Source organism: Neolamprologus brichardi, chromosome 14, assembly GCF_056152115.1.
Source record: "Neolamprologus brichardi isolate AB-2024 chromosome 14, ASM5615211v1, whole genome shotgun sequence".
Taxonomy (NCBI): Eukaryota; Metazoa; Chordata; class Actinopteri; order Cichliformes; family Cichlidae; genus Neolamprologus; species Neolamprologus brichardi.
In genome coordinates this window covers 22,079,952-22,105,692 of record NC_142117.1, presented here as the reverse complement: position 1 = coordinate 22,105,692, position 25,741 = coordinate 22,079,952, and the positions used below count along the sequence as shown (strand labels likewise).

At 39.1% G+C, this 25,741-nt stretch overlaps 1 protein-coding gene across 6 annotated transcripts in view; it reads left to right on the top strand.

Annotated features, from left to right (window-relative positions):
- Window positions 1-24,751, top strand: part of ttc12 (tetratricopeptide repeat domain 12) — a 28,520-nt gene extending 3,769 nt beyond the window's left edge. The window contains exons 9-22 of one of the 6 annotated variants that reach the window (XM_006795440.2): window positions 1,107-1,295; window positions 4,064-4,133; window positions 4,974-5,062; window positions 5,429-5,597; window positions 6,099-6,194; window positions 6,969-7,032; window positions 7,117-7,251; window positions 7,423-7,515; window positions 7,750-7,818; window positions 9,269-9,370; window positions 9,754-9,853; window positions 10,078-10,306; window positions 12,361-13,385; window positions 14,526-14,614. In XM_006795440.2, coding sequence (XP_006795503.2) covers window positions 1,107-1,295; window positions 4,064-4,133; window positions 4,974-5,062; window positions 5,429-5,597; window positions 6,099-6,194; window positions 6,969-7,032; window positions 7,117-7,251; window positions 7,423-7,515; window positions 7,750-7,818; window positions 9,269-9,370; window positions 9,754-9,853; window positions 10,078-10,306; window positions 12,361-12,430 — 1,475 coding nt within the window. In that variant the 3' untranslated portion in view covers window positions 12,431-13,385; window positions 14,526-14,614. Of the gene's footprint in view, window positions 1-1,106; window positions 1,296-4,063; window positions 4,134-4,973; window positions 5,063-5,428; window positions 5,598-6,098; window positions 6,195-6,968; window positions 7,252-7,422; window positions 7,516-7,749; window positions 7,819-9,268; window positions 9,374-9,753; window positions 9,854-10,077; window positions 10,307-12,360; window positions 14,344-14,525; window positions 20,395-20,959; window positions 21,194-22,203; window positions 22,361-23,540; window positions 23,671-23,871 lie in introns of those variants that run through there. The other 5 variants (XM_087850975.1, XM_087850972.1, XM_087850974.1 and 2 more) reach the window with 5 other exon arrangements.
- Window positions 24,752-25,741: the final 990 nt, after the last annotated feature.

The window sequence follows — 25,741 nt, the reverse complement described above, 5'->3', positions numbered from 1 at the left end:
CTTTGGTCTATGGGAGGAAGCCAGAGTACCTGGAGAGAATTCACACAGAGGGAGAGAACATGCTAACTCTACACAGAAAGGCATCAGCTGGATTGTGGATTTGAATTCAGGACCTTCCTGCTGTGAGGTGACAATGCTTAAAACAGCCCCGCTGTGCCATCCTTGATTAAAAAAAACCCCAAAAAACATTTAAGTGATGAAATATCCATCCACATGAAATATTAATCAGGTAATTAAAGGGTTAAGCAGTATTTTTAGCATACAGGACTCTTTGTTCTCAGTCTGATGGTAAGAAGGCAAAATGCTTACCAGGCCAAAAGAGTAGAGTTGTATGCAAAAGAGTAGAAAGGGTTTAAAAATTTGTGATTTTAACTGTATGAGTCCGTATGAGTCCTTTCTTGGGGCCCTACTTTTACACACGTTATTGGAACTCCCTGCCCTTAACACATATGGTACGTGCACAATGACTGAGGCGGGAAGAGCAGCAGTGAGACATCCTCATGTCTTATCCTGTCAGTGACAAAAGATTAGACACTGGTTAGATCAGAAATAGTTTTAAAAGGAGGAGCTTGAGTGGAGGTGGGTTGCAGTGTGACTTCCTGAGGCAAATTGACTTTAGGCTAACTAAAGCAACTTAAATAGTGGGCCCTGTACCAGATTTGGTGATCAGAATTATATAATGGTACCAGCTGAGACCTAAGCTGATGTGACCTGGGATTATGTGGTCTGCTAGCTTGACTGACCTGGTTTATCTGAACTAGCACTGTGCTCTATTTTGTTTTATTCCCAGACAGAACCTAACCTTCCCGCACTTTGTTACTTTAATGCATATGATGCATCAAGTTCAGTGTTTTACACTGATTTTGCTATTTTCTTATTTGGGCTATTAGGTCATATGTGATGTACCAATACATTTCTTATACATTGGCAAGTGACCCCTTTCTATTTGAGTGAATATTAATAGCAGGTGGTGGGTGTGGTAGTCATGCCAGGTTGACAGATGCACCACAGGAGACTCTTCTCAGATAGGGGCAGCTGCACTTACTGCTATGGAATAACTTACTTTCTCTTCTTGCTTCTCCATTCTCTTTTGTTCTCCTTTGCAGAATACCTGACCCAGGTTGATTTGGGAAAGGAGAAAGAGACTCAGGAGATAAAGGCAAGGGAAGAGTTTGACAAGGGGAAGAGGAAGGCCACAACAGTGGTGGAGCTGTTGGAGAAGCTGTCAAAACCCGGTCAGATTGCCCTCTACTACTGCGGAGGACTGGAGATTCTGTCACAAGCACTTACTGACTGTGAGTGTTCAAACAATTGTGTTTCTCCCTTAATCACTGTTTTCAGTTTTTTCTTGGTGGACTGCTTCAAACAAAAAACGGATTTCAGGCTAGATTGGATAAGAAGACTTGAAGCAGAAAAAGAGATTACAATAATATGCTCTAAAAGCTTGTGCTAATTACAAAAATACTTTTTTAAGTTTTGCAGGATTGCTTCATGGTCGGTTAAATGCTTACCATCCATGAAGTCCTGCACCATTAGTCTTTGGTACCAGTGACAGTGGAGCAAGTGTGTAAATGGTGGCTGATGTCCATTAAGTATCAGCTTCGCAATATAAATGAAAGACGTGCCAGACATTGTTCTTTAGTTTATTTAATAATGATCAGTGCATTAATATCAATCCAGATTCCAGATTGGCACAGGACATGTATCCAAATGCATTTTCACTTTTATTTTAAATCAAATATTTTCTTAAATGATTGAATTTCCAGCTATTTTTTGTGTTTTCTACCAGAGACATGTCTAATCAACATATTGGTTAATTAAAAAAATAATAAATAATAATAAAAATAATTTTAATTACTGTATATTCCTTTTTCATCCTGCTTGTAGAGTGATGCAGTTTTGTTCTTGAATCTATAAATAAACAATGAATTGCTTCATTAAAAACACCGTTACAGTATGTTTAAAAATTAAGTATTTTATTCGACAGGCCTCGTAACATTCTGTACTTTTAGATATTGACGGTACAGACATCAGAGGTTTGCTTTCTTTGAAAAACTACATCTACCTCAGTTGCTGCTGTGTTTGTGTTATCTGTGTTTATTTATTTTGTCAGGATGCTGGCTCAGTTAAAATAGAAGAGAATTAATCATAGCAGTGCTGAAATCCTCTATATATAGTCACGAAAAAGAAAGTTTTCAGGACCTCTGTGCAGTCCTGTGACTTGCAAGAAGCTTGATAGCTACATCCGAGAGCATTACTAGCATGTTAAATGTTAAATTTCATGACAGTAAAATTAGAAAAATTTACCACGAGAAAACCTCATCTCAATCAACGAAAGCAACATGCAAGCTATTGAATTATTGGTTTTTCACAGGACTGCACAGTCTGCAGAGTCCTGTGAAAACTTTATTTTTCTTATAACTCTACATATAAAGCAACAGTACTTTTGTTAGAAACTGAAAAATGTTCCTGTTTATTGTCCCTCAACAGTGAAATGATATATCCACCTTTACATGTGAAACTGTTATTCAATAAATAATTTTCAGGCTTTTGTGCAGTGCCACTTCTGTGAAAATCTTTGATTTCTTCTTCACAGGTTCTTTGCATTTCCTTATATAAAAATCCTGGAATTGCCACTCTGAAATTTTCTTTAGCGTCTAGTACAGACAGAAGTGTTTTTTTTCCTTTTTGTTTTACTGTGCCTGGTGGAGCAGCTTTAGTGCAATATTTAACAAAACATCCATGATAGAACTTGTCCATTTACTAAGCTCAGCAGCATTATTTCACTCTGTCCTGTAGGTCACTACTGAATGTTGGAACTTCTCCATTGACACACTAGATTTGTGACAGCCTGGCCCCGGGCACTCTCCATGGACATGGGCCTCAAAATGACATGTTTATATACATTTTAGTGCAAGAAGTGAGCTGTTGAAAAGAAACATATCTAATTCCTTTTGCTTGGTGGTAGCACAGAGCTTGTTTCTCAAGGTTTTAGATAGGCAGGAACACACTCTTATGAGCCGGATTTCTTCTTGGGTGAAGTAGGGAATTGGGCGGCCAACCACTATTTCAGCCCATGCTCCTGTTTGACAATGATACACTCAGGCTGAAAAATAACTGATATGTTTACCAAGTCCTCTGCAGTCTGAAAAGGGGCCACTGTAGACAGGGAGCAATTGAACTTCACTGGGTGATTCACCCTTCCTATTTGAGCTGGTGATATTTTTGTGAAGGTGTTTGACCTGCCAAATAACTTTGAAAGTCCATGCTACTAATGTAACTCTTTTTAGTTATTGCCACAAGGCAAAAATGGCAGTTTTTTTATTCAATAGCAGCACTGTAACAGTATAACTCGCCAAGGTCAGTGGCTCCCTCTGAAGTTTTTTTGTCTACTTATACTTTAAACATGTGGCAATGACGTGGTAATGAACTGCATCGAGTGTTCTGCTACCTGCATTGTAAATTTTCAGGTATTTTGACTGCAGGGGCAAGGCTGATGAAACTAATAATGTTTAAAGTTCACCACTCAGCAAACCATAAGGAGGTAAAGCACATCAAAATGAAATGGTAACTCTCTCTACTTCTTCTTTCTTTCTTTTTTTTAACTTGTATGACTGTTTGTAACATAGGATGTTATGTTGCCCTGGGTATTGTCTGCCAAATGGCAAACATCTCTTATCCAATTTCACTTTTTTCTTCATTTAGAAGAATAAAAGTGTCATGTCAAATGATATAATGCCTGTCTTACAGTGCCATTCAACAGAAAAGGGCAAAACTTACATAACTTATGACTGAAAGGATCTCAGCAGGGCTGACATTACAAGCTTTCTCCCCTAAAAGTACTCCTTCACTGCTCTGCTTTACTTCGTCTTCTTTGGTATTAGATAATAAACTGTTTCTTACTTTGCCTTAGTCTCTTAACATGTTTTATGTATTTTTCATTCCTGCCCTTGACTGTAAATCAGCCAGTAAAAAAGGTGCGTCTGTAAAATCTCTAAGCTGCCTGAGGATGTTCCACTGATGTTTCCGTTTTCTTACACCATATATTGTTCTCTTCAAACAGGTACAGGGCAGACCCTTTTCAGGCTGAACAATGGCTTTAGTATCATCGCCAGCAATGTCACGGTGAGAAGGTAAGGAGACCAGAGGGAGAGGTAGCAGTCAGCCCTCAGTGGAGCTTTGACAGATGGACTTAGAGACAGGGGCATACAGAGACAATGATGGCATACACTCGAGAGATCATTCACCGCCCCCTCTCCCTCCTCAGCTGTTTCTATGATAGCCCAGAGAAGAAAAGATGATCACACTAGAGATTGAGATGAGTGCTGAAATAAGCAATGGCCCCTGTTCTGTCCCAGAAAGAGGGTGTGTTTTTGTACAAGATACAAATTATGACTCCCTCGTGTCAGATCAGTAAGGTTATTATTAACTTGTCACATGCTTTCAATGTAATCCATTGTTAGCAATATCCTTTTTCAAGCTGGGACACAGTGTCCAGGAAGCAGAGGGTGCAAAGAAATTGCAGTCTGAGCTTGATGGAAATACTCAGTAAGGCTGCTGGTGTGAGCCAGATAAATCACCTAACACCTATGTGAGCCACGAAGCAGGGAAAGCCAGTGCCATTGTGGCCTGTCCTAATCACAAATTGAAGGGGCACTCGGAGTTTGGGTGCTCTTGGTCATTTCTGAGAGTTAAAGATAAGCAGGAAAAAAGGTCTAGAGTGCTTCAAAGTTACATTTTATGCTAAATATAGTATTTTTTATTTCAAGGTGTCTTTCAAGCTCTTCACTTTTACATATGTAGCTGAATCTAAAAAATGAATGAATATTTTTTTTGTGAGTGCCTTTTTAAAAAAACATAAACACTGTTCTGCAGTAGGGTTGTTTCATATAAAATGATCAGCTATGTTGTCTTTGGCAACCGGGTTTTATGTTTACTGACATACTCACATTGCTTGTATAATTTCTCTGCAGTTGCCTGTTGAAGAAAACAAATGATCCAGAGAGTCGTGAGCTGTGTGTGTCTGTTTTTAAAATATGGAGGAGAGTTTGTTGTGGAAATGGTATGTCGACAACTGAGGTACACTTCAGTGTCTGTCCATGTATCAGTTTACTGTCACCGATTTAGAAGGAAGTAGAGAGTAAAATAAGAAAACAATACTGTTGACCTCTAAATTGGTATTGTGGACTTTATGCACATCTTGTCAGCATTTTGTTGACACATGGAATGTCTAGCATTTTGTGCAAACCTTGATCATTTTTGCACACTGTGTATCTGTAATTTAAATACCTTCATTATCAACATAGGATTAATAATACAATGCTAAATTCATTAAAACTAGGTTGTTGTTTACTGGGAACTGACAATGGGACCACTGTGTCTAGTGTATCTGTCTCTTTATTCTTCTTTGTTTTTCCACTGCTTTCAGATGAAAACCAGAAGCTGCTGATGACATGTCCGGTCGCCACACAGTCCATTGTTCATTTGGCTTCATCGGAGCATGATGAAGTGGCGAAAGAATGTCTGGCACTGCTGTCGGTGTACTCAGAGATACCACGTGGCAGACATTTGGCCATTGAGAGCCTTGATTTGAACATGTAAGATATTACTTTATGTTGTCGGGAGATTCCACTAGTGATGACTCACTGGAGTGAAGATTCAGTTATTGTCCACCATAGTCAGTTGCTTTGCAGCGACAGGGAATTATATATTATATAGACAGAAACAGTAATGCTCTTTTACCTCCTCCCTGCAGTGGAGGGACTTCAGTCTATCCCCGGGCAATATGTTTGTTATTGTCGCTCCAGGTGCAACATCATTTTAATGATATTTCAAGAACTTTTGATCTGTCATTGCTCTGTTAACTCTGAGCAGCCCAAACAATTTGTTTTGCTACCCGTATACCTGCGGCTGAGCAGATTTTCAGAAAATGTAAAAAGAGTGATTTTTATTGTCAAAGTATTTCTGGCATTATTATCCCAGTTGTTGGTCCCAGGCTAAATGCCATCATTATATGGAAACAAAATATTAATTTCATTCAGTAATATCTTCTCCCTCTCTCTTTGTTTATCTGCCTTTGCTCTTATCTGAATGTAAAGGTTAGTGAGGAACCTCATGGTGTGCGTCTCAAAGCCAAAGAAGCAGCTGGAGAACACAGCGGTCAACATTCTGCAGAACTTTGCAACAGAAAGCCGGTATGATTCATTACTAACCCAACAAAATACTCAAGTCATGATCACTTCACGCAGTCTTTACAAACTAATAAAACAGAAACAAGGCCTATGGGACACTCCTGTTTGCCTAGCACAGATCTACCTGTATCAGCAGAAGTCTAGAGAGAAATAATAATGTGTTATCCAAGCCTTAATTACACTCATTAAAGCCAAGGCTGCTCTGCTTCTGATCGACTTTAACTTAAAGACGCTATTTTAGTATAGTATAGATATAAACAGTATAGATATCATACAGCATTCTTAACCTTTAGTATTGAATTAAAGGGAAAATGACTGTGCAGTGTAGATACAAAGCTCACAGCAAATCCATCCGACTTTTACTGCCTTTGATGTGGATGAGTGACAGTCTTCAGAGACATGACAGTCAGTGCTGTTTGACTACTAAATTGAATTGTCCTGTATCTCTTGTATGACTTGGACATTTTGTGCATTTGGGGAGTATTTACAATTGGTGAGGCTCTAGGGTTCGAAGTTTTCGTTTCTTGAAGTTCTTGATTTGCTTTCTTCTGTCATGCATGGCTGTGGAGAACTTAACCTGACATCATTCTCTCACCTTTGACTTTATTCCCATTGTAAAAACAGTACACAGGATATTGTCAATTTGCTACTTCAGCGTGACAGTAGAAGACCTTCTGTCATTTTCCATATTTATACTCAGACAAATCCTGTTTTGCATTTGCAGCAGCAGACATGTTTTTTAATATATATATATTATATATATATTTTCTCTTGCAGGTTTTGTATTCAGTTGAGAGATGTTTTGACAGACTCAGTCATTCTGCCAGTTACAACAATACTGGTAATATATGCAAATACTGGTTCATTTTATATGCAATTTGTGTGCATGTGGAAAAAGTACTCAAGTGTTTCTTGTATTTTTCAGAAAAATGTCAACATGTCCAATCAACATATACTTCCGTCACTGATATCAGGTCTCGGCTGTCTGGCTAGAGATGACGTCATTCGTCACAAGCTTGCTCATGATCCTGATTGTTGGAAGGCCTTTCTGGTTGCTGTTGTTAGTAATGGTTACACACTTGTCTCTTTCTTTAGAAAAGTGGAAATTGCTATTCATTGTGTTGACGTCATATGCCAAAGAAATTAAATGTCTTCTATAGTGTTGTCGCAATGAGACAGAAAAGATGTCTGCTTATTATTTAGTGGAGGGTTTTATTTTCTCTCCACACAGAGGACATGCATTGCATCTGAATACAGAGAGATCCTGTACCCTTTACTTGGCTTGATTATGAACCTTTCAACCGTCACCTCCCCTGTCGTCCAGGTAAGTTCTCAAGTTCTCTGACTTTTCTCCTGACAACTTGAGGAACAACATTCTTACTACAAAATTGATTAATAGTAATAAAATAAAATTGATAGATTAGACTATATTAAAAAAATGAATAAAAGCCAATGGGAAAGGAAGCAGAAAGAGCAATTATTTGTTGTGACACCTATTTAAAGGTAAATTGAATGTGAAAATTGGATTATCCACTTTTCCATCTGTGGCTGTTTGAAGGAGCTTTCTGTTTCACTCTGCGACTCCTGTGTGGATCTCCTGAGGCATAACGACGAGGGAATCATAACTGTGAGTAAAGCTTATGCTCCAGCACTCTGAAGACTTTAACCTTAACAAAGAATATAGACTGATCAGGCATAACATCATGACCACGGATGTGTGAAGTGTACAGCACTCATTATTTCTTCATCATGGCTCCTTTTAGTGAGTGGGATATATCAGCTATTATTGTCAAGGTTGATGTTTTAGAAGCTGGATAAATGGGTAAGCGTAAGGATTTGAGTGAGTTTGACAAAAGCCAAGTTGTGGCTTGACGACTGCATCACAGCATCTCCAAAAGTATAGATCAAAAGGTCTAACTAAGGATCACTGGTGTACAGGTGACAGAGTCAAGCATGGCTAAGGCTCAATAATGCATGTGGGGAGCAAAGGCTAGCCCATGTGGTTCAGCTCAACAGACAAGCTACTGTTACTGAACAGGTTAATGCTGGTTCTGATAGAAAGGTGTCAGAATACACAGTGCATCACATTTTGTTGCAGCAGACCAGTCAGGGTGCCCATGCTGACTCCTGCCCATCGCCAAAGCTCTGACATTGGGCTTGTGAGCATCAGAACGGGACCTCGGAGCAGTGGAAGAAGGTGACCTGGTCTGATGCATCATGTTTTTTCTTTTACATCACGTGGTAGATGGCTGGGTGCACTTACCTTGGGAACACCCAGCACCAGGATGCACTATGGGAAAAAAGCAAACACTGTGATACTTTGGACAATATTCTGCTGGGAGACCTTGGGTCCAGCCATCCATGCGGGTGTTATGTTGTCATGCACCACCTATCTTAAGAATTGTTGCATTATTGTTGTTATTATTACTATTATTGTGTTGCTATTTTGTATATTTACTTATGATTAGCTTTGCTGAGAGGATCTGTAATGAGCATGTATGTTCCAATTATACGTTGGAAACGACAGTTAACATTTGCTTTAAAGCATGAGAAAGTTATCTTTATGGTAAAATATTAAGTAAAAACTTCTTCAAAACACCCTTCAAAGTTTTTAAAGATGCATTATTCACATTATTGCCAGTAGTGGCTTTAGACCAAGCTGACTGCAGCCTGAAACCCAGTCTGGTCCTAATTTGTTGTTAAGAATAACCTCCTTTGTGTCGGCAAACAAAGAGAAAAGAAGGAACAATTTTTTTCATCACTTTTGTTCTATTTTGTCTACTGCACACCCACATATTGTGTAGTTTGTATCTTCAAAATATTAAACTGTGCTTTCAAAATCCTGGATAATACAGTGCAATTTAGACATTTTAAGCTGCAATGAGTTTCCAGTTTGTAATAGCCTTATTTTTTATTATTTTTTGAAAACACCCTTTTTCTTCAAATGGTTTTTTCTGCTAGTTTTCCTTGCCCCATAGCAGTTTTTTGATAATCTGCTATCTAAATTCTCTGCTTTGTTTTTCAAGTCTCTTGTATTATTTCATTTTCTAATGCCAAAATTCTTCATTGTTCTCCAGAGAGCCACAGGTGTGCTAAGCACTGTCCTACCCCAGTCCTCACAAGCCGTTCAGCATGTTATCCAAAGGGAAATGGTCAAAACAATGTGCAGGCTCCTGAAGGTGGTAACTGTGAACACTAATCTACTGCTCAAATGTCACCATAGTTATCTGCTTCTTCTTGTTGAAAGATGTCATTGTATAACACATATTCATTTCATAGTAGCGCATGTAACTACTTGGCCTGAATACGTTGCTTATTTGTGAGCTTGGTTATTTGTCTTGTGCATTCATGTTTTGTATCATGTATCATCAAAGCAACACAAAATGCAACAAAGCCAGAGACCCAAATTTTCTCTATATATGCATATTTGCCGTAATTCCACTAAAAGACAGTTTTTCTTCCTATTTCATGTGACCTCTGACTGTCACCATAAATTTAATGTTTATCCACATTCATTCTGCTGGTTTTAATGTCATTGTTATTTTTGTGCTTGCCTACCCAGGGAGCCGGGCAGACTGCCACTAAGTATGCCATTAAGACTTTGACAGTGTGCACTGCTGCCAGTCTCTTGGCACGGGAGAAGCTGGTGAACTCTGATAAAAGTGAGGAATGATTGACGTGTTGGTTTTAACAAGCTCCTTCATTAGTCCATGAATAAAATTTGAGTGCTGACCTAATATTCAAATAAAGTGTGTGCATGTGTGTGTTGATTCACATATGAGGACAGTAAATACTACATCCACTGATTTTTAAAAAAAATTCTTTAGGTGTTTTTAAATATATTTAATATACATCCTAATTGCCTTTCATTTACTATTTCACACAGAATTGTCTATTTTACGTCGTTTGCTGAGCTCCAGCTGTGATGAGATGGTCTCAGGAAATGCAGCCCTGTGCTTGGCCCACTGCCTTGATTTGGAGGGAGTTGCCAGTGACCTGCTGGGCACTGATATTGTGCTGTTGCTGCTGCGGCACGCTGCAGGAGATGCTAAGAGGACAGCTGTGCAGCAAAATGCAGCAATAGCTCTTGGGAAGTTGTGTCGATGTGAACCCAGGTACCCTCTCACCCTACTCGATAAAGCCACGTAAACACTAGAACCAAGTCGCTCACCACGTATTGCTTTGAAGCTGACGCCATGTTGCTCCCGGACATTACACGCTTCCTAGGTGGCATTTTAATATATTAACTAGCAGGTCTTATGTCAACCAGCCATATTCACTCTCATTGATAGTCACTCTAGTCACGTATATCAAAGTTTATTAGTAATAGTTTAGTCAATATAGTTTATAAATTACCTAACTTTTAACCCCGTTAAATTTCATAAATTTGGTTTTCATGGATGCCTGGATGTTAAACGTAATTGTTACACTGGTAGAGCAGTAACCCTGATCATTTTATTACAGATGAAAGGATTTAGACAGTTTTTAACTCTCAGTGATGCCGCACTGATCGTGTGACAGCGGAGTTTGGGCCCAGGCACGGCTAATGACGTCAAACTTAAAGACTGGATTAAGACTCGACTGTACACCGTGTTCGTGTTTTCCTGCGAAACAATAAGTTCCATTGGAGCAGCCTTTCAACACCTCTTTCTGTCTCTCGCTAGCAAAGTTGACCCAGACAACAAAGTAAAGCCAGTTTTCGGCTACGAGCCCGACACAGAACCCGATGCATTAGTCAGAGGTCCCTTTACTATGGTTCGGAGCTGCGGACCTGTTTTCTATACAAGATCGCTGCAAAAAGTGCAGCCTTACCTAATGTCCACCCTACTGTTACTCATTTATATTAAGATTTAAAAATCTAGTTGGTATTGGTATGGTGAGTAGCCTTCAGTAATAGTAATAAATCACACAGCATGATAATATATTAAGTAATCCATAGTATTCAGAGTAACATTGAGTAACGTAACAAACGAATGTAACGAATACGTTACAAAATACATTTTGGGGCATGTATTCTGTAATCTGTAGTGAATACGTTTTAAGGGTAACCTTCCCAACACTGAGCATTGATAGTAGAGGTAAGAGATATAGCCTAAATATTATATCACAATATTTCAAGAAATTCATGAAAAGTATATTTTTGATGATACAGAAAAAAATAATGGCTCCGTTACTGATGCTTGCAGGCAGTAGCATTTATTTTAGTGTAAGTAAATAAATCCTTCTTTTCCTGCTGCTGTAATGATGAGGGACAGCCTAATTCGAAGTGTGACTCTATTGAAACAAGAACCCAGCAACAGCAACATTATAGTGTAATAGTAGTGTCACAGCATTATATCCAGCTGCACAGCAAAAGTTAAACGTAGCCTACGTAGTGTTTTCACTGAAAATTTCAGTAAAAATATAACATGGCTCTTTAGCACTTCAGTTCAAAAATAACTAAAATGACTTAACTTTGTAACTTTTTGGAAGCCTGTGATAACACTGAAAAATATTTTCTACTTTGGATTTTTTTTTTTTTTAATCTTTGAATGACCTTTAAACCAGCAGCTTAAATCACTGCTTTTGCAAAGAAATCATAAAATTTAGCTATCAATTATTTAATTAGTTTAATGAGCTCTTTTTTTCTTTAACAAAAAAGAGCTAGTCTATGGAGTAGCATTATTTGAGGATTTTATAAATATTTGGGAAAATTAATGTTTTTTAACAGCCTGTAAAATAAATGAGAAGAAAGCTTTCTAAGGATCTAGAACATGTTAAGTTAAATATTGTTTCTTTGACTCTCACTGAAGAGTGAAATTTGAGTATGAACATCCATCTACTCATAAATCCACGAGGATATAAATAAAAAGTGATCACGTTCTTAGCTAAGCAGTGATGTGCTGCTGTGGGCCATCATCCACTATAGAACCTCTGTGATTATGCAAGTACAACTGGAATAGTACACTTTATAATAGGAGCCGGCAGCGACAACGTGTCTCTTTATTCCTAGAAAGACTAAAATATTCCTCCAGGCTGAAGCACTTGTGTGACTGTGTTGAGGATGTGTTAGTCTTCAGTTCCTGAGCTCACACGAGTGTAGTTATAATTGAATGCCAACCAGCTGAATATATTACTGCTACTTTCTTTTGCAAAAAAAAAAACCCAAAACTTTTTTTTTCATTTCCAGACACATGAGCAAACTTCGAGAACTACACGGCCTTGAAATTCTGCACTCCTGTGTAAAGCTCATCTCATGAACCCCTGACCACACAGTTTATAATATCCTTCCTTGACCCCCAGTCTTGTTTTCTCCTGTATTCTGTTTTAGGCATTGATACTTGCTTGCCTTTGGGTAAAAGTGAAAGTAAATGAAAATGAAGACGTGCCAGTCCTGGTTGTTTATTAGTCTTCCTATTTATTAAATTTCATTTAAGATTATATTGATTTGCTATTACAGAAAACCAAGTCTGACTAGAGATTCATTAAATATTTGCTGTATTTCATTTGGATTTGAGTCTCCTCCGTTCTCCTTGTATTTAAACACTGAACAGTGTTTAAATACACTGTTCAGTGTATTAGAACAGTGTATTTAAACACTGAACAGCAACAACATTCTGTGCTTATTCATGGAGGTATTTCATGTATGAATCACCACATAAGTGCACCCAGTTAAACCTTGTTTATCTGTATCTTATGTGATTTGAATGCCATTATTTTATAACATCAAATATCTGCTTCTTGTACAGTTGAATAAGCTGTATTGTATTGTTGTATTTTGAAGGATTGATATTGACCAGACAAGGCAACATTAACATGGTGATGGTATTTTTTTTTTGTTTTTTTTACATTAACATGTAGCATTTTCAGTACAACTAATTGTATTGTTGCCCTATGGTCAGAGTTTCTGATACATATTGTGTAAAATTCCTTATTGAATTCTTTCATCTTCTAACCCATGACCATGTAGTTGTGACTGTAAAGAGGGAGGATTACTGTGAAATCGAATCCACGTATAAATGAACTTCAGAGGACAAAAGCTCCCTGCATGGGATGGCACCATCTGCTAGTAACTGCAAACAGCTGATACCTTCTGCTCAGGTGGATTAAACAGTAATAAGAGCATTTAATCAGCGGGACTGATAAATCGCAAACAAGACAGAACAGAAATGAAAATGCTTCACTGTTTTATACTAGGACTCTTTCTGCTTCCAGGTATGTACTCACAGTTGTGTTTATTTTCTCAGTAAAGTAACTTAACTTAATGGTAAGCCCTGTATACTGCAGATTAATCAATTAATTGGCCAATTTAATAAATTATTTCTATGTTAGCTAGAATATGTTAATTTTTTTTGCAGTTTGCAGCTATATATAAACTGCATACAGTACACATATATGAGCTGTAAAGTTGGAATACTTAAAATACAATATACTGCTTAAAATGTAAAAAATATTAAAGCAATATTAAAAAATATAGAAATGATTATTTATTTGTTCATCTGAAGAAAATACCAAAATAAAAACAACAAAGAGTAGTCTGCAGAGTAGAGTAAAGATGCCAAAAATAATAAAATAAAATAGCAGCCCTTTGAATAAATTAAAAGAATTTTCCTCACATATATATTTAATTGTGTATCGTGCCTGGTAGATGGATAGATACATAAATAATATTCTGGCTCTTACATTTTAATTTTAAAGTAATTACCTAAATCAGAGGAATACATTCATAAGTTAAGGCGTATTACATTCATAAGACTACTTTGTTTAGCTTTATGATCATGTTTTAATATAATCAATATTAATTGATTTATCTTTCACATCCATTCTATGTGTGACCTGTATGTGATATCCTGTATTTAAATATACGATGTTATGGTATAGGTTTTTGTTTTTTTGCTGTTTCCTCAGTTTGCCGTAGGGTAATAACTCACAATTTTAATGTGCAAAGATTAATTCAATTTGTAAACTGGCTGATCAGTGCAGCAATTATCATTCTAAGTATCAACCTCAGACATTTTGTATCTTATGCATACATGTACTATAGCAGCAAGGCTCTTTTTCTAACACTATTTTAAACTTCACAAAATCACCAGCAAGGACAAGTTATATGAGGGCAAGACAACCTCTCCAATAACTAAAACAGTGATGCTGATTTAAAATGCTTTAACCTCACTCGGTCTTATTTTGAATGCCAGGTGTTTGTACTAATGTGATTTTAAGACTTCAATAGTACTAAACAGTAACACATTTATTTAATTAATTTATTTATTTTTGTGCTATTTTTCATGCTAGGTTTAAGAAACAGAGCCTCTAGGGAGGACATTTGAGTGACATGTTTTGCTTTTGTCGTCATAGTCAGGGCAGAAAAAGAAGATTTCCAAGGTTACTTCACAGAGCAAACAAAAGGCACAACTGTCACAAAAGATCTGCTTCTGAAAAATGAAAACACAACTGGTCATGGCACAGAAGCAATACCTACAGAGAAGACGCATCAACATACCGCAATGGCATTGACTGCCAAGTTTCCAGAGGCGGTCTTGCTTGACACCAGACCGACACAACCTTATAAGAAAAGTCAAATCACAAAGGCGTCAGCTTTAATTTCCCTACCGAGCTCAAAGCATTTTGTCTCCAGAAATGGGAATAGCTCTCTCATATTAAAGAGAGAGCCGTCAGCTATGAGGATTGACACTGAATCAGAAAAACTATTGATCTCTAATTATGAAAAGATCTCATCATCTTCTGCGCAATCTGCAATAGAATCAATGATGAATGACACCTCTGACCCAGAGGGCAATTTGACCGCAGATGCAGTGAAAGCCCCTCCTTGGTTTCACACTCTTCTTGATTACAGGAATCAAAGAAACACTAACTCTGTTAGGCACACATCTGCTGATGGATCCCTGAGACCTCCAGTGCTATCTGCATCTCATTCTCGTGTAATTGATAACCTGGATGCAGCACGTAATAACAGCAGTGACAAACAGTCTCAAGGCAAGGACACCACAAACCCGGGAAGAGACCTGTATGGCTTGGGCACAGTGCAATCCATCTTTCAGAATGCTACAGCAGAAGATTCACCGAGAGGAAGCACAATAACAAACTTGTGTTTGACCTGCCTGAAAGATCAAAGGCCAAGCTCCACCGGGAAAGCTGCACTGTCAACTCATGGCTCCCCAGACAACAATAAACTTACAGCCTCATTAACCAGTTTATATCAACAGTCAGCTCGAGTGCAAGAAGAAATATTAAACAGAGACATCAGTCATGCAAACCTCACCAAGCGTTCCAGTTTCAGCGAGGGAGAAAGTTTACCTTACGATCAGACTTTCCTTTCTTTTTCCTTCAGTAACACTCAGAGTCATACTCAAAGCATTTCAAATGATTCCCCAAACATTTTTTTTTCATCAGCTCCAGAAGCGGTTGCATTTCACACACGACCTCTTGCTGAGGTGTCGTCAGAAACAAAAGAAGACACCAAGAAGCAATTGAGGCATACCTATCCCAGTGAAGCTTCTGTCAAAGAGAGACCCGTCTCAACACCTACAACACTTTATCACTCATCAAAATCCTTTTATATTGCAAGGAAACCAGTAGAAAGTGGAGAAAAAGAGCTGTATAAAAAAAAAGTAAGCACTGGGGTCCCGCAGTCAGACCTGATGTATTTCAGTAAGAATAACAAAACAGCTTCCCACAGTGTCTCAACAAACTTAAAAACTTTAATTCAAAGACAGTCTTTGGACATCAGCAGTGGGCCGGTAAGCAATATGCCTGTTATTAGTTCAGCTCCCCACAACAGTCACATAAGCGTTATTACAGAGGGTAGTGATCACAGCACTGCATCTCATCCAGCAGTAAGAATGAGCTCGATTGAAGCTCACATTGCAGCAACACCCTTCAGCGGGAGTAGGCCAACCGCTTTGCCAGTCAAAAATCCTGAGTCTCACTTTCAGACAAGAAGAGTGGATTCTTTGATCTCTCTTCTGAGCCTCCAAACACAAGCTAAACCAAGCTTTCAGACCAAAGGACCCATACTGACATTGTTACCAAAGGATTCTGCCATAAAGCTTGCATCTGCAACCACAAAGACACACTTGACAGATAAACAAGATCCTCTGACATTTAACGCTGTACACAGCATTGTTAAACATTCTTCTGTTGATCCCACAGGGCCAATGAATAAACCGGTTATAAGAAAACCACAAACTACAACCACCGCAACAACAGAAGTTTTCCCCAGGAAGTTGTTTCTCTCAGAGTTGAGTCAGGACTTTGGTGATGACATGCCCTTGTTGACACTACCAACACTATCAAGCAAATTCCTTTCTGAGAAACTGACAATAGGTAAATTTTCAGGGACTCAGTCTAAACTCATCCAGGTAGGAACTTATGATGTAGCTAGAGGGAAGAATGTAGCATCAACTCGTCAGTCTTATTCAACATATAGTGGGGATTTAATCAGAGAGTCACTAAGAGATTATGATGCAAAATCAAGAGATGAAAATGAACAGGTGTTGTATGCAGTTGTAGAAAATGGGAACAAGACAGAAAACAATGAGGAGATGAAAGCAATAATAAAGTTGCAGGAAGGAGAGAAAAACAGGAAAGACACAACTTTGAACTATCAAAGAGAAAAATTTAAAGAGAGCAGAGAAGAAGAACAAGAAAAAATAATCAATACTGGAGCTAAGACAAATCAAAATGTAGACAGGGAAGGGGAAGAAATGGCAGCGCAAACCGCCAACATGAGTAGGGAAAAAGGTGGAACGACCAATGGAGAGGAGGGTGTAACCTTGAGGCAAAACCTGGATCAAAGAAAAGGGCAAATCAGTGATGAAGAAGGAGCTGAAAGAGACAGTGTGACTAAAATATATGAAGAGAATTTCCTAAAAGTTGCAGCTGAAAAGCAGAGTGAGTCTTTAAAAAGGGAAGAAGCAGAGGATAGAAGCGAGAAAACACCGGAGGGGAAAGAAGACAATAAATGTGTTGGGGAAACTGGGAAAAAGGGCATGACAAATGTTCCCTTTGGACCCCCTACTAATTCGAAAGAATTTAACAGAGATAAAGAACACGCTGTTGAGAACCTGTCTCCCTGCCCCAGTTTGATTAAACAGCTGGGAACCACTGAAAACAAGGGCATTCATCTGGGAGAAAATGCTACAGCTATTGTGGAAATCACAAATAAATCATTTACCTATAAAGTGACAAAAAATCACAGAACAACAAGTCAGAGCCCAAACCAATCAAAAACAACATCTCTTCCCAAAGAACCATACACACAGATTAGATCTCATCTCTCTCCCCCCAAGGACGTTCTTCCAAAGCATGAAGTTACGTCATCACTCGCTAAAGAAAGTGCCCGGAACAAAGTTGTTGAAGCTACATTTGGACATCACACTTTAAAGTTTGGGGACATATTAAAGCCATCGGTTTCCCCAAACAGCAGTGCAGCTAAATTCACTCACCCTTTACTAAAGACTATCAGCAATATGTTGTCACTCAGCACCCATCGATTGACAACCGCAGCTGGATTCCCGAGAGCTGAGCCCCACTTTACAGTAAATAGTTCTACTCCCAATATATCAATTATTTACAACATCCCAGATCACAGGCATAAATTTAGTGCTTCAGTTTCAAAGGCCAATTCAATTTTACATACCGCAAATGAGAGCGAGCAAGCAGAATACATTATAGCATCAGTGAATCCCGCTCCACACCAGAAGATGTATAATGACTCATCTACTAGGCCACCCACGGCCACAGTCTTGTCATCTGAGGCCCACATCTCCATAGGCCAGTTGCAGCCTCGCCAAGCGCAGCCTGTCCCTCAGATCAGCGAGTCCTCCTCCTCACCCTCTTTTGACATGACTTCAGGCCAGCCATGCTCATTTAAACTGTCAGAGCAGACAGCCCATCCAGATGCTCTGCATACCTCTGTTGATGGTAACGAGCAGAGATCTGTGCATACCCTAACGGCATCATTGAGTCCTAAAGCGGAAAACGATCAATTTCTCCATACCAACATGTCACCGCTGCTAAATCTCAGCCTGTTTGGAGGTGACATTTTACCTGGCACCTATAGGCTGACAGGTCTAACCGGATCAGCGGTTAGCCCTGTCTTACTAAACTTACTTAGGGCCAATTCCAACACTCAACATGCGAATGGTGAAAGTGACCGTGTCGAGTCTTTGTTAGGGACTGCTGATGAGACAAATCAAATCAAGGAGAACGATAATGCACGAACAATGGTGACCTTGAAAGTGAAACATTTAGAGCTGGTCACAGAGCAAATATCAGAGATGAGACTTGAAAAGAACAGTTTACCTTTTATTACACCAATGACCGGCAGCAATAAAGATAACATAGATGAACTTAACTCTTTGTCTATAATGCAGGCTGATAAACCAGCAATGAAAATGATTCATGAGAATGACCTGATCCGTGTAAATGGCGAAAATGAAGCAAACAGCACAGTGACAGTTCCCATCAAGTCTGTCATGCTTGTGGTTCATGCTGGGCCCAGGACTGAGCAGGCTATGGACGACAATTTTGTGTATGATTTTGGAACACCTGCCCTTGGCACACATGCCCCATCTGGCACCTCTCTAGATGTTGAGTCAGAAGGTTGGCCTGAAAAGCCTAAAATCCAGCATGATGATGTGACTAAAATGTCTGTTTCTGATGTGAAGCATCATGCAGAAAAAACACCCGGAAAGCAAAACAATTCAGTGAGCAACAGTGCTCTCCCTGCTGCACATATTACTTTCAGAAATGATATCATTATCCTCAGTAATTCCACACACCAGACTGACGACCAGCTAATTACTTCTTCCTTTCAAATGATAACAGCAGTAACTGATGATTCCGTGTCCCTGGCTCCAACTCCTACCATAGGTGGTGTTACTGTGTCCAAAGAAGATCCCGAATCACTGCTGATGGCTAGTGAGAGTGTGCCAGTTGTGGAAAAGTCATCTCGTGCCGCTGCTGAGCACATAGAGCACTCGAATCATCATACTGAGCCTTTGTCATTGATAGGGCCTCCCATAACTCCTACTACTGGCAAACCCACCCGTGCTGTGAAAAGACAACACACAACAGAAACACACAGTGCCCAGCTGCCTGAGGATAAAATTTCTGTGCGGACTATTGAACAGAGTCAACATGCTGCTCCTGCTGTATTTGCAATAACACATAATATTAATGATCCAGAGAAGGACATCCAAAGAGACTTGCTGCAGACATCCGACAGAGCTGAAGGTTTGCATGGTCCAACATCTACCATGCTTAGAAAAATGGAATATTCATTAATTAAAGACATCAAAACAGCTCTGACAACAAAGAGTGCTTTTGAAGCCAAACAATCTCTACTTGAGAAAATTTCTGCAGCATATACGCAGGACAGAACAGAGCAGCCTGACAGGCAGACCTCGCATGAAAAGACTTCAATAAGTCAATTGATATCTGGATTTATGGCAGATTCTGCACCAACTACAAGGATCTCGCCCGCAGACATTATTAATAAAAGCAGCTGTAGGACTATCGGCTGTGCTCGGTCAACCAAGACGACTGAAACAACAACTGGAGCAGGTAAAATTGATCATAGTCAGAAAATGTATAAAACACAGGGTGCAGTCACAAAAAGAGATCATTTCAGAGACGAGGACACTGCTGGCGCCAAACCAGAAAATGGCAATTGCAGCTCTGACTGTCTTGTAGCTGGAAAGGCTACACTGCAGGCCGCTGACCTTGAATATGCAACGCTTTCAGCATTCATCAGTATCGGTGAATCCGATCGCGGCGTTGATGAAACGATGTCAAAAAAGGCCAGGAGTGTGGCAGCTAAAGCTGTTCATTTGGAGAGGCACTGGACACCTGAGAGGCCCCACTTTGTAAGGAAAACAACACAAAGACGCTTTCACAGAGAGACCTCGAAGGCTCAGGAGGCTCCTGCTAAAGAGGTCACTTTATCTGAACCTGAAGCAGCTCTTCTGCAGACCACAATAAAGGCTACTGAGCTGACGGTGCTCTCTGAAAAAAACACAAAAACACAATTAAACCGAGGAGCAGGCAACGTCGAGGTACTTGGAGCGCAAAATGCCACCAGGTCAGTGAGTGCCGCGGCTAAAGAAGAGTCTGGGCGCAGCCTGTTACTGCCAGAGTCTGAGTCAGAGCTGCCAAAGCTGAAGCGCAGGGGGAGGACCTCATCACATCTGCATCTCTCTGGGTAATGCTACTATTTATAATTAGTTAACACATACTGGAGATTTTGAATGATTAAAATAGTGACTAGAAATGATCCCATGACTTTTACGTTTTTTTCTTCCTAATTTGTGAAAAGAAGTCAGGAACCACAGTTGGCAAAAAGACTAGGATAGGATGCCATTTTATTTATTTATTTATTTATTTCTGCAGTCAATTTAATGTTTATAGCACAATTAGGAATTTTGGCTGAGCAAAATAACTTAGACATAACTACTACTACCCTTCACAACTGTGAAAACTCTGAGGTGGGGAGAGTTTTCAGAGCTGTATTTGTTCAACCTGAGATACTCATGTGACTGCAAGTCCTAAAGCTGATTTCTATACTAAATCAAAACAGATGTAAATGAATGTCTACATTGAGAAATCAATCACAAAATAAGATTCCTGTGTGTATGTTTAGCAGTAACATAAAGTATGTAATATGCAGTACTTTACACAATAACATTTTTGGTGCTGCCCTTCTTTAAAGATATTTATGATGTAAATATGTTAAGATTTATGTTGCAAATACACCAATTTGTTGGTAGTATAACAGAAGTTTCAGAGGATCTGTGTGGCAGTGGAAACTACACAGCAGAAATGAGTCTTGACCTTGGGAGAGGTGTAGAGCCTGGCGATGCTGTACCTGCCCAGGGGAACCTCAGAGTGGTTATCAACCTAAAGACAAACAACAGTCAGATAAACCTCGGGGTCACCTCCTGTTGCCTGTCTCCAACCATCCAGCCAGACCTTGCAAACTCTACCTGCTGTCTTTTCTCCAGGTAAACAGGAAAGCCGGAAATAAGAGTTTGTGTTCTTTTCCAACTCTTGTGTTTCAGCAATCCCCCACCACCATGAATTGGATAAACTGTCAAGAAAATGGATGGATGGATAGAATTCTGATGTCTTTGATAACATCAGTGTTTGTTGACTTCTTGTAATAAGGTTGTTAGACAGTCTCATTCAAACTTTTGATTAAATATAAGTTTAAATGTTCAATTTTTCCAAATCTGTGACCTGGTGATGGGGGAATAAAATAATGAAAAAAAAATCAGGTATCACATTTTTACCACTTATCCACACGGCCCAGGGTTGTTATTATACGTAGGGCTAGACTGTCACTGCTTAAAAGTATATGTATTTTTATTTATTTATTTATTTATTTACCAGATAAACAGTTTTACTATAACTTACATCAATCCAGGAAGCTGCAGGTCCATTTCTAAGAGTTAAATATTCTAGATAAAAAGACTGTTGTAGGTTGATGGTGCTATCTCTCTGAGCCAGGATCAGTCAGATAGAAACTTACTTAAAAAATGTTTACACCAGTGATGTGCAGTTTTTTTCAAATGTATTTCTCCTAAGTGGAATGAAGAAAAAAAAAAAAACAGTAAATCATTTTAAATTACCTTGAAATATTAACCATAATACCTCCTAAAGAGTTGAGGAAATGATTAAAAAATCAGCACACTGGTGAATATATTCTGGACGCTAAATCAGAATTTATAGCAAAACTTATTAACATTACATACCATAACTACCAATCTTACAACACCCTAAAACAAAAGCTGACATTTACCTAATATGATTTATTGTTATTTTAAGTGTTCAGCTCAGTCCAATCCAAAATATTGACACAAAAAGGGTGCACTGTTTATTGATTACTGCAGCTTCCATGGCCTGTGGCAGGATTTTCTCACTTTAACCGCTTTTCCTTAAACATTCCACTATGTCTTTTAAAGAAAAAAAAAATCCACTAAGGTTATACTCTGCATTTGTTTTGGTGCCTCAGGTTAGCAGCAGAACCAGCAGGGATCACACTACTGCCCACTGCCTTGTCAACGAGTGCCAGCTTCACCATCAGTCTCTTCCAAATGATTAATTACTCAGTAGTGTACCTACACTGCGATCTGAGTGTCTGCCTGAGGAACCACTCTGACTGTGAAAGGGTAAGATTGCAGTGGGTGCACAGCGTAATGATGTGAGAGAATGAAAGAGCGAGCGACTGAAGGTAATTTAAATTTTGTGACACGGAAAACATGGAGACAGACTAGAAGTGAGCGGGCTCCTTTAAATTGGTTGGGTACAAGAGCAAAGAGAGAGGGTAAATGAAAATTATTTGAAAGCATAGGCATACATAATTTTTCAGAATCAAAGTTAAAAGAATGCTTTGGTACAACTAATGCAGCATGCCATTGCTAATACTAATAAGTATTTTATACAGCTCACTTTTTAGCAAGAATACAAAGACCGGAGTCAAACCCCATCTTCACAAAGTTAGAGAATAACACTAGACAAGCAGCTCTAATACCAACCCCTGTATCCTGCTGTTTTGGGAATGAGGGCTCTGATTTAATGAGAAAAGGGGAATCATCTGACAAGTGCATGTTAGAGGGTGGAGGTGAAAGAGAGGGAAAACTCCAGAGACTCATTTTAATGTCTGGCTTTGAAGAGCACGTCCACAGCTCCCACAGCAGCTGTGATTCTAGTATTGCTAAGTTCTCAGCCATTTTTCTTTTGTTTTTTCCTGTTGCAGTGGTCATGTAAAAGAGTGGGGATATATGGTAGACAATAAAAGCTCCATCTTATAGAGCAGTAAAACACTTTGAGAGTTTGAGCTTTGACACAAATTGTACCGCATTATCTGCAACTTTCTTTGTCCACATCTATTGCTCCTTTCCCCCCTCTTGTTGTGACAAAATGTGTTTCTTCTTTGCACTTGATGTGAGACTATGTATTCTGGTGAAGCACATCAGCTACAGAAAAGCTATACATTGCATTGCAAAAAGCAGCTGTTTGAGCTGCTCTAAATCAGAATGGGATGCCTAGATTAAATGAAAGCTGTTCCTTACAAGCTCAAATCCTTATTTGCAGCTCTTTATTTGAAATAAATACTTCTGCTCATGCTCTTTTTATTCAACTAAAAAAAAACTGCCAGGAAAGAAATCAGGTTTTTCCAAAATATTTATCAGAGGAGTGATTTGTTTGTGTTGCTTTTGTGCACATTTCTTTCTGTTTATCATCACAGACAGAAAGAAAAACCATCCATCACCCAAACAGATAATAACCTGTTAGCTATTTCACAATTTTCCAAACTTAATTGTTTCATGTCTCCTCGTCTTTTTGTAGCAGTGCCTTCAGAAGAGGCGTGCACTTCCCTCAGAGGGCTCGCAAGCTATTGTCACCAATCTGAAAAATCGCATATCCTTTGGACCCATGTTGAAACAAGTGAAGAACTCTACCTTTCCAGAGGAGATAGGTAATTATTAGCTGGTCCTTACACAAAAATGATGATCTGAGATAACAGAGCATGCACGGCAGATGATGTGACAGGAAATGAGATATTCTCCTCATGAGTGCATCATATAAAGCTACACGATGAAAGTAAAAGACTAGGGAACACTGCACAAACAAGTCATGGCTGTGACTTTTATGGTCTGTTTGTTTGTGTTTTTTTCAGAACCATCAGAACTGGACCTGGCTCTGGTCATAGTCAGCCTGGTGGTTGGCTCCTCGCTTGTCACAGTGATGCTGCTGCTGGTGTGGTTGGCCTACCGTAAACGCGGTGACTGGCTGCTCCGCTCGGCGGCACCGCCACGAGCCTGCTGCGGCTGTCTTCACCCAGGAGGTGACTTGATCCTTCCGTGACCAAGGAGGGACCGTCGCCTTTTACACTGATCAAGTCTTTACCAAAATAGCTGCAGACAATTACATTAGTCAACAGACAGTGGAGCAGTCAATCATATTAACCACAGAGCAGAGGCGGCCAGCTGCATCGGCTGGTATAGGCTAGACTAGACAATGAGAGCAATCCAATTCACACCGCCTTTCACAGGTGACACAGCTGTTGCAGTCTAATTTTGTACTTAACCATGAGTAGTCGATTATCATTCACAAATAGAAAAAAACACCTTGAGCCCTTTGTTTTATCCCCAGGGGCAAGAAATCAGCATGCTTTGTTTCCCACTTTGGCTTGTGAATAACTGTTTGATACACGATAATGTATGCTTTTGTGTCTTGTTACCTATATCGAGTCTTTGTGGTAGAAGCTCATTTATTATTGAAAGAGAACATACAACACCCTGAAATGTTGCTTCTGTATCTATACACTGTAATATGATGTGGCTAATAATATGAAATAGTGGGAAAAAAAATATCAGAATATGTATCAGTGCTGATTTACTTTTAATCTGCGTCTAAAGAAGATTTTTTTCCTGATCTCAATCTCTAATCTGAATCCTTAATAAGTACAATGAAGCAAAATACAAATGGGAAAAGCCTTTCTAGCAGTATTCCTAACATAATATTCCTTGATCCATTTTATGTGCACCAGTAAAGTTTTTTTGGGGAACATTGTTAGCGCTGTTTCTTTCTCTTTCCTCATTTTAAATGTAGGTGCACTGCTGTGCAGGGAGTTCAACACTGACTCCCAATGAAGGATGATGACCTTCGGGGTTTTTAGTGGGAGCAAAAACAGACACAAAATTCAGGGGCAGTATTTGAATGATAAGATTCCATCAGCATAGAGTTCAGCTCAAGGTGTTCCAGACTCCCTCCCTCTGCGCCTATCTGAAATCAGAGTTTAGCTTTTGCATCGGGGATTTTCTGAAATAGTCATACACGTTTCACATAGTCACTGGACCAAAGGAAGAAAGTGGGGTTTATCCTTTTAATTCATTGCACAACTGTTTCAGTGACCTTGTGTTATGCTGTGAATGGCTTATAGGAGAATCTAAAACTGTGCACTTTTATTTCTTATTTCTATCTATTAACATTCTCGGTGTTGCTGTTAAAAGTATAAACTCAGACTTCATAGTTGTAGAAATCTAAAATTTCTCTAACCTTTATTCGTAAACATTGCAAGGTGCCCAGAACACAGTGTCTTGAATGACATTTTATCTGATGTCTGGATTTCCTGGCATTAATGGAAGCCCTCACTGCTGCTAAATATGTCAGTTAGACTTCAGGAAAAATAGGATGGCAATCTCCCCGTGACCATGACATGACCCATGTCATGTTGCAACTATGCCACTGTTTGTGGACAAAATATACATTTCTAATTCTAATCTATGAAGATCTGATTTGACAGATTCAGTGTAAAAGTTAATGGGAATATCTGTTTCATGTGCGTCACACATGAAACAGATTTCACACTTCAATCACACACATCCATCCATCAATCCATTCGCTTATGCTTATCCTTTTTCAGGGTTGCGAGGGTGCTGCAGTGTATCCCAGATGTCTTAGGGTGAGAGGCAAGGTACACCTGGACAGGTCCCCAGTCTGTCGCAGGGCTATCACACACCTATCACAATTAATTACTCAATTAT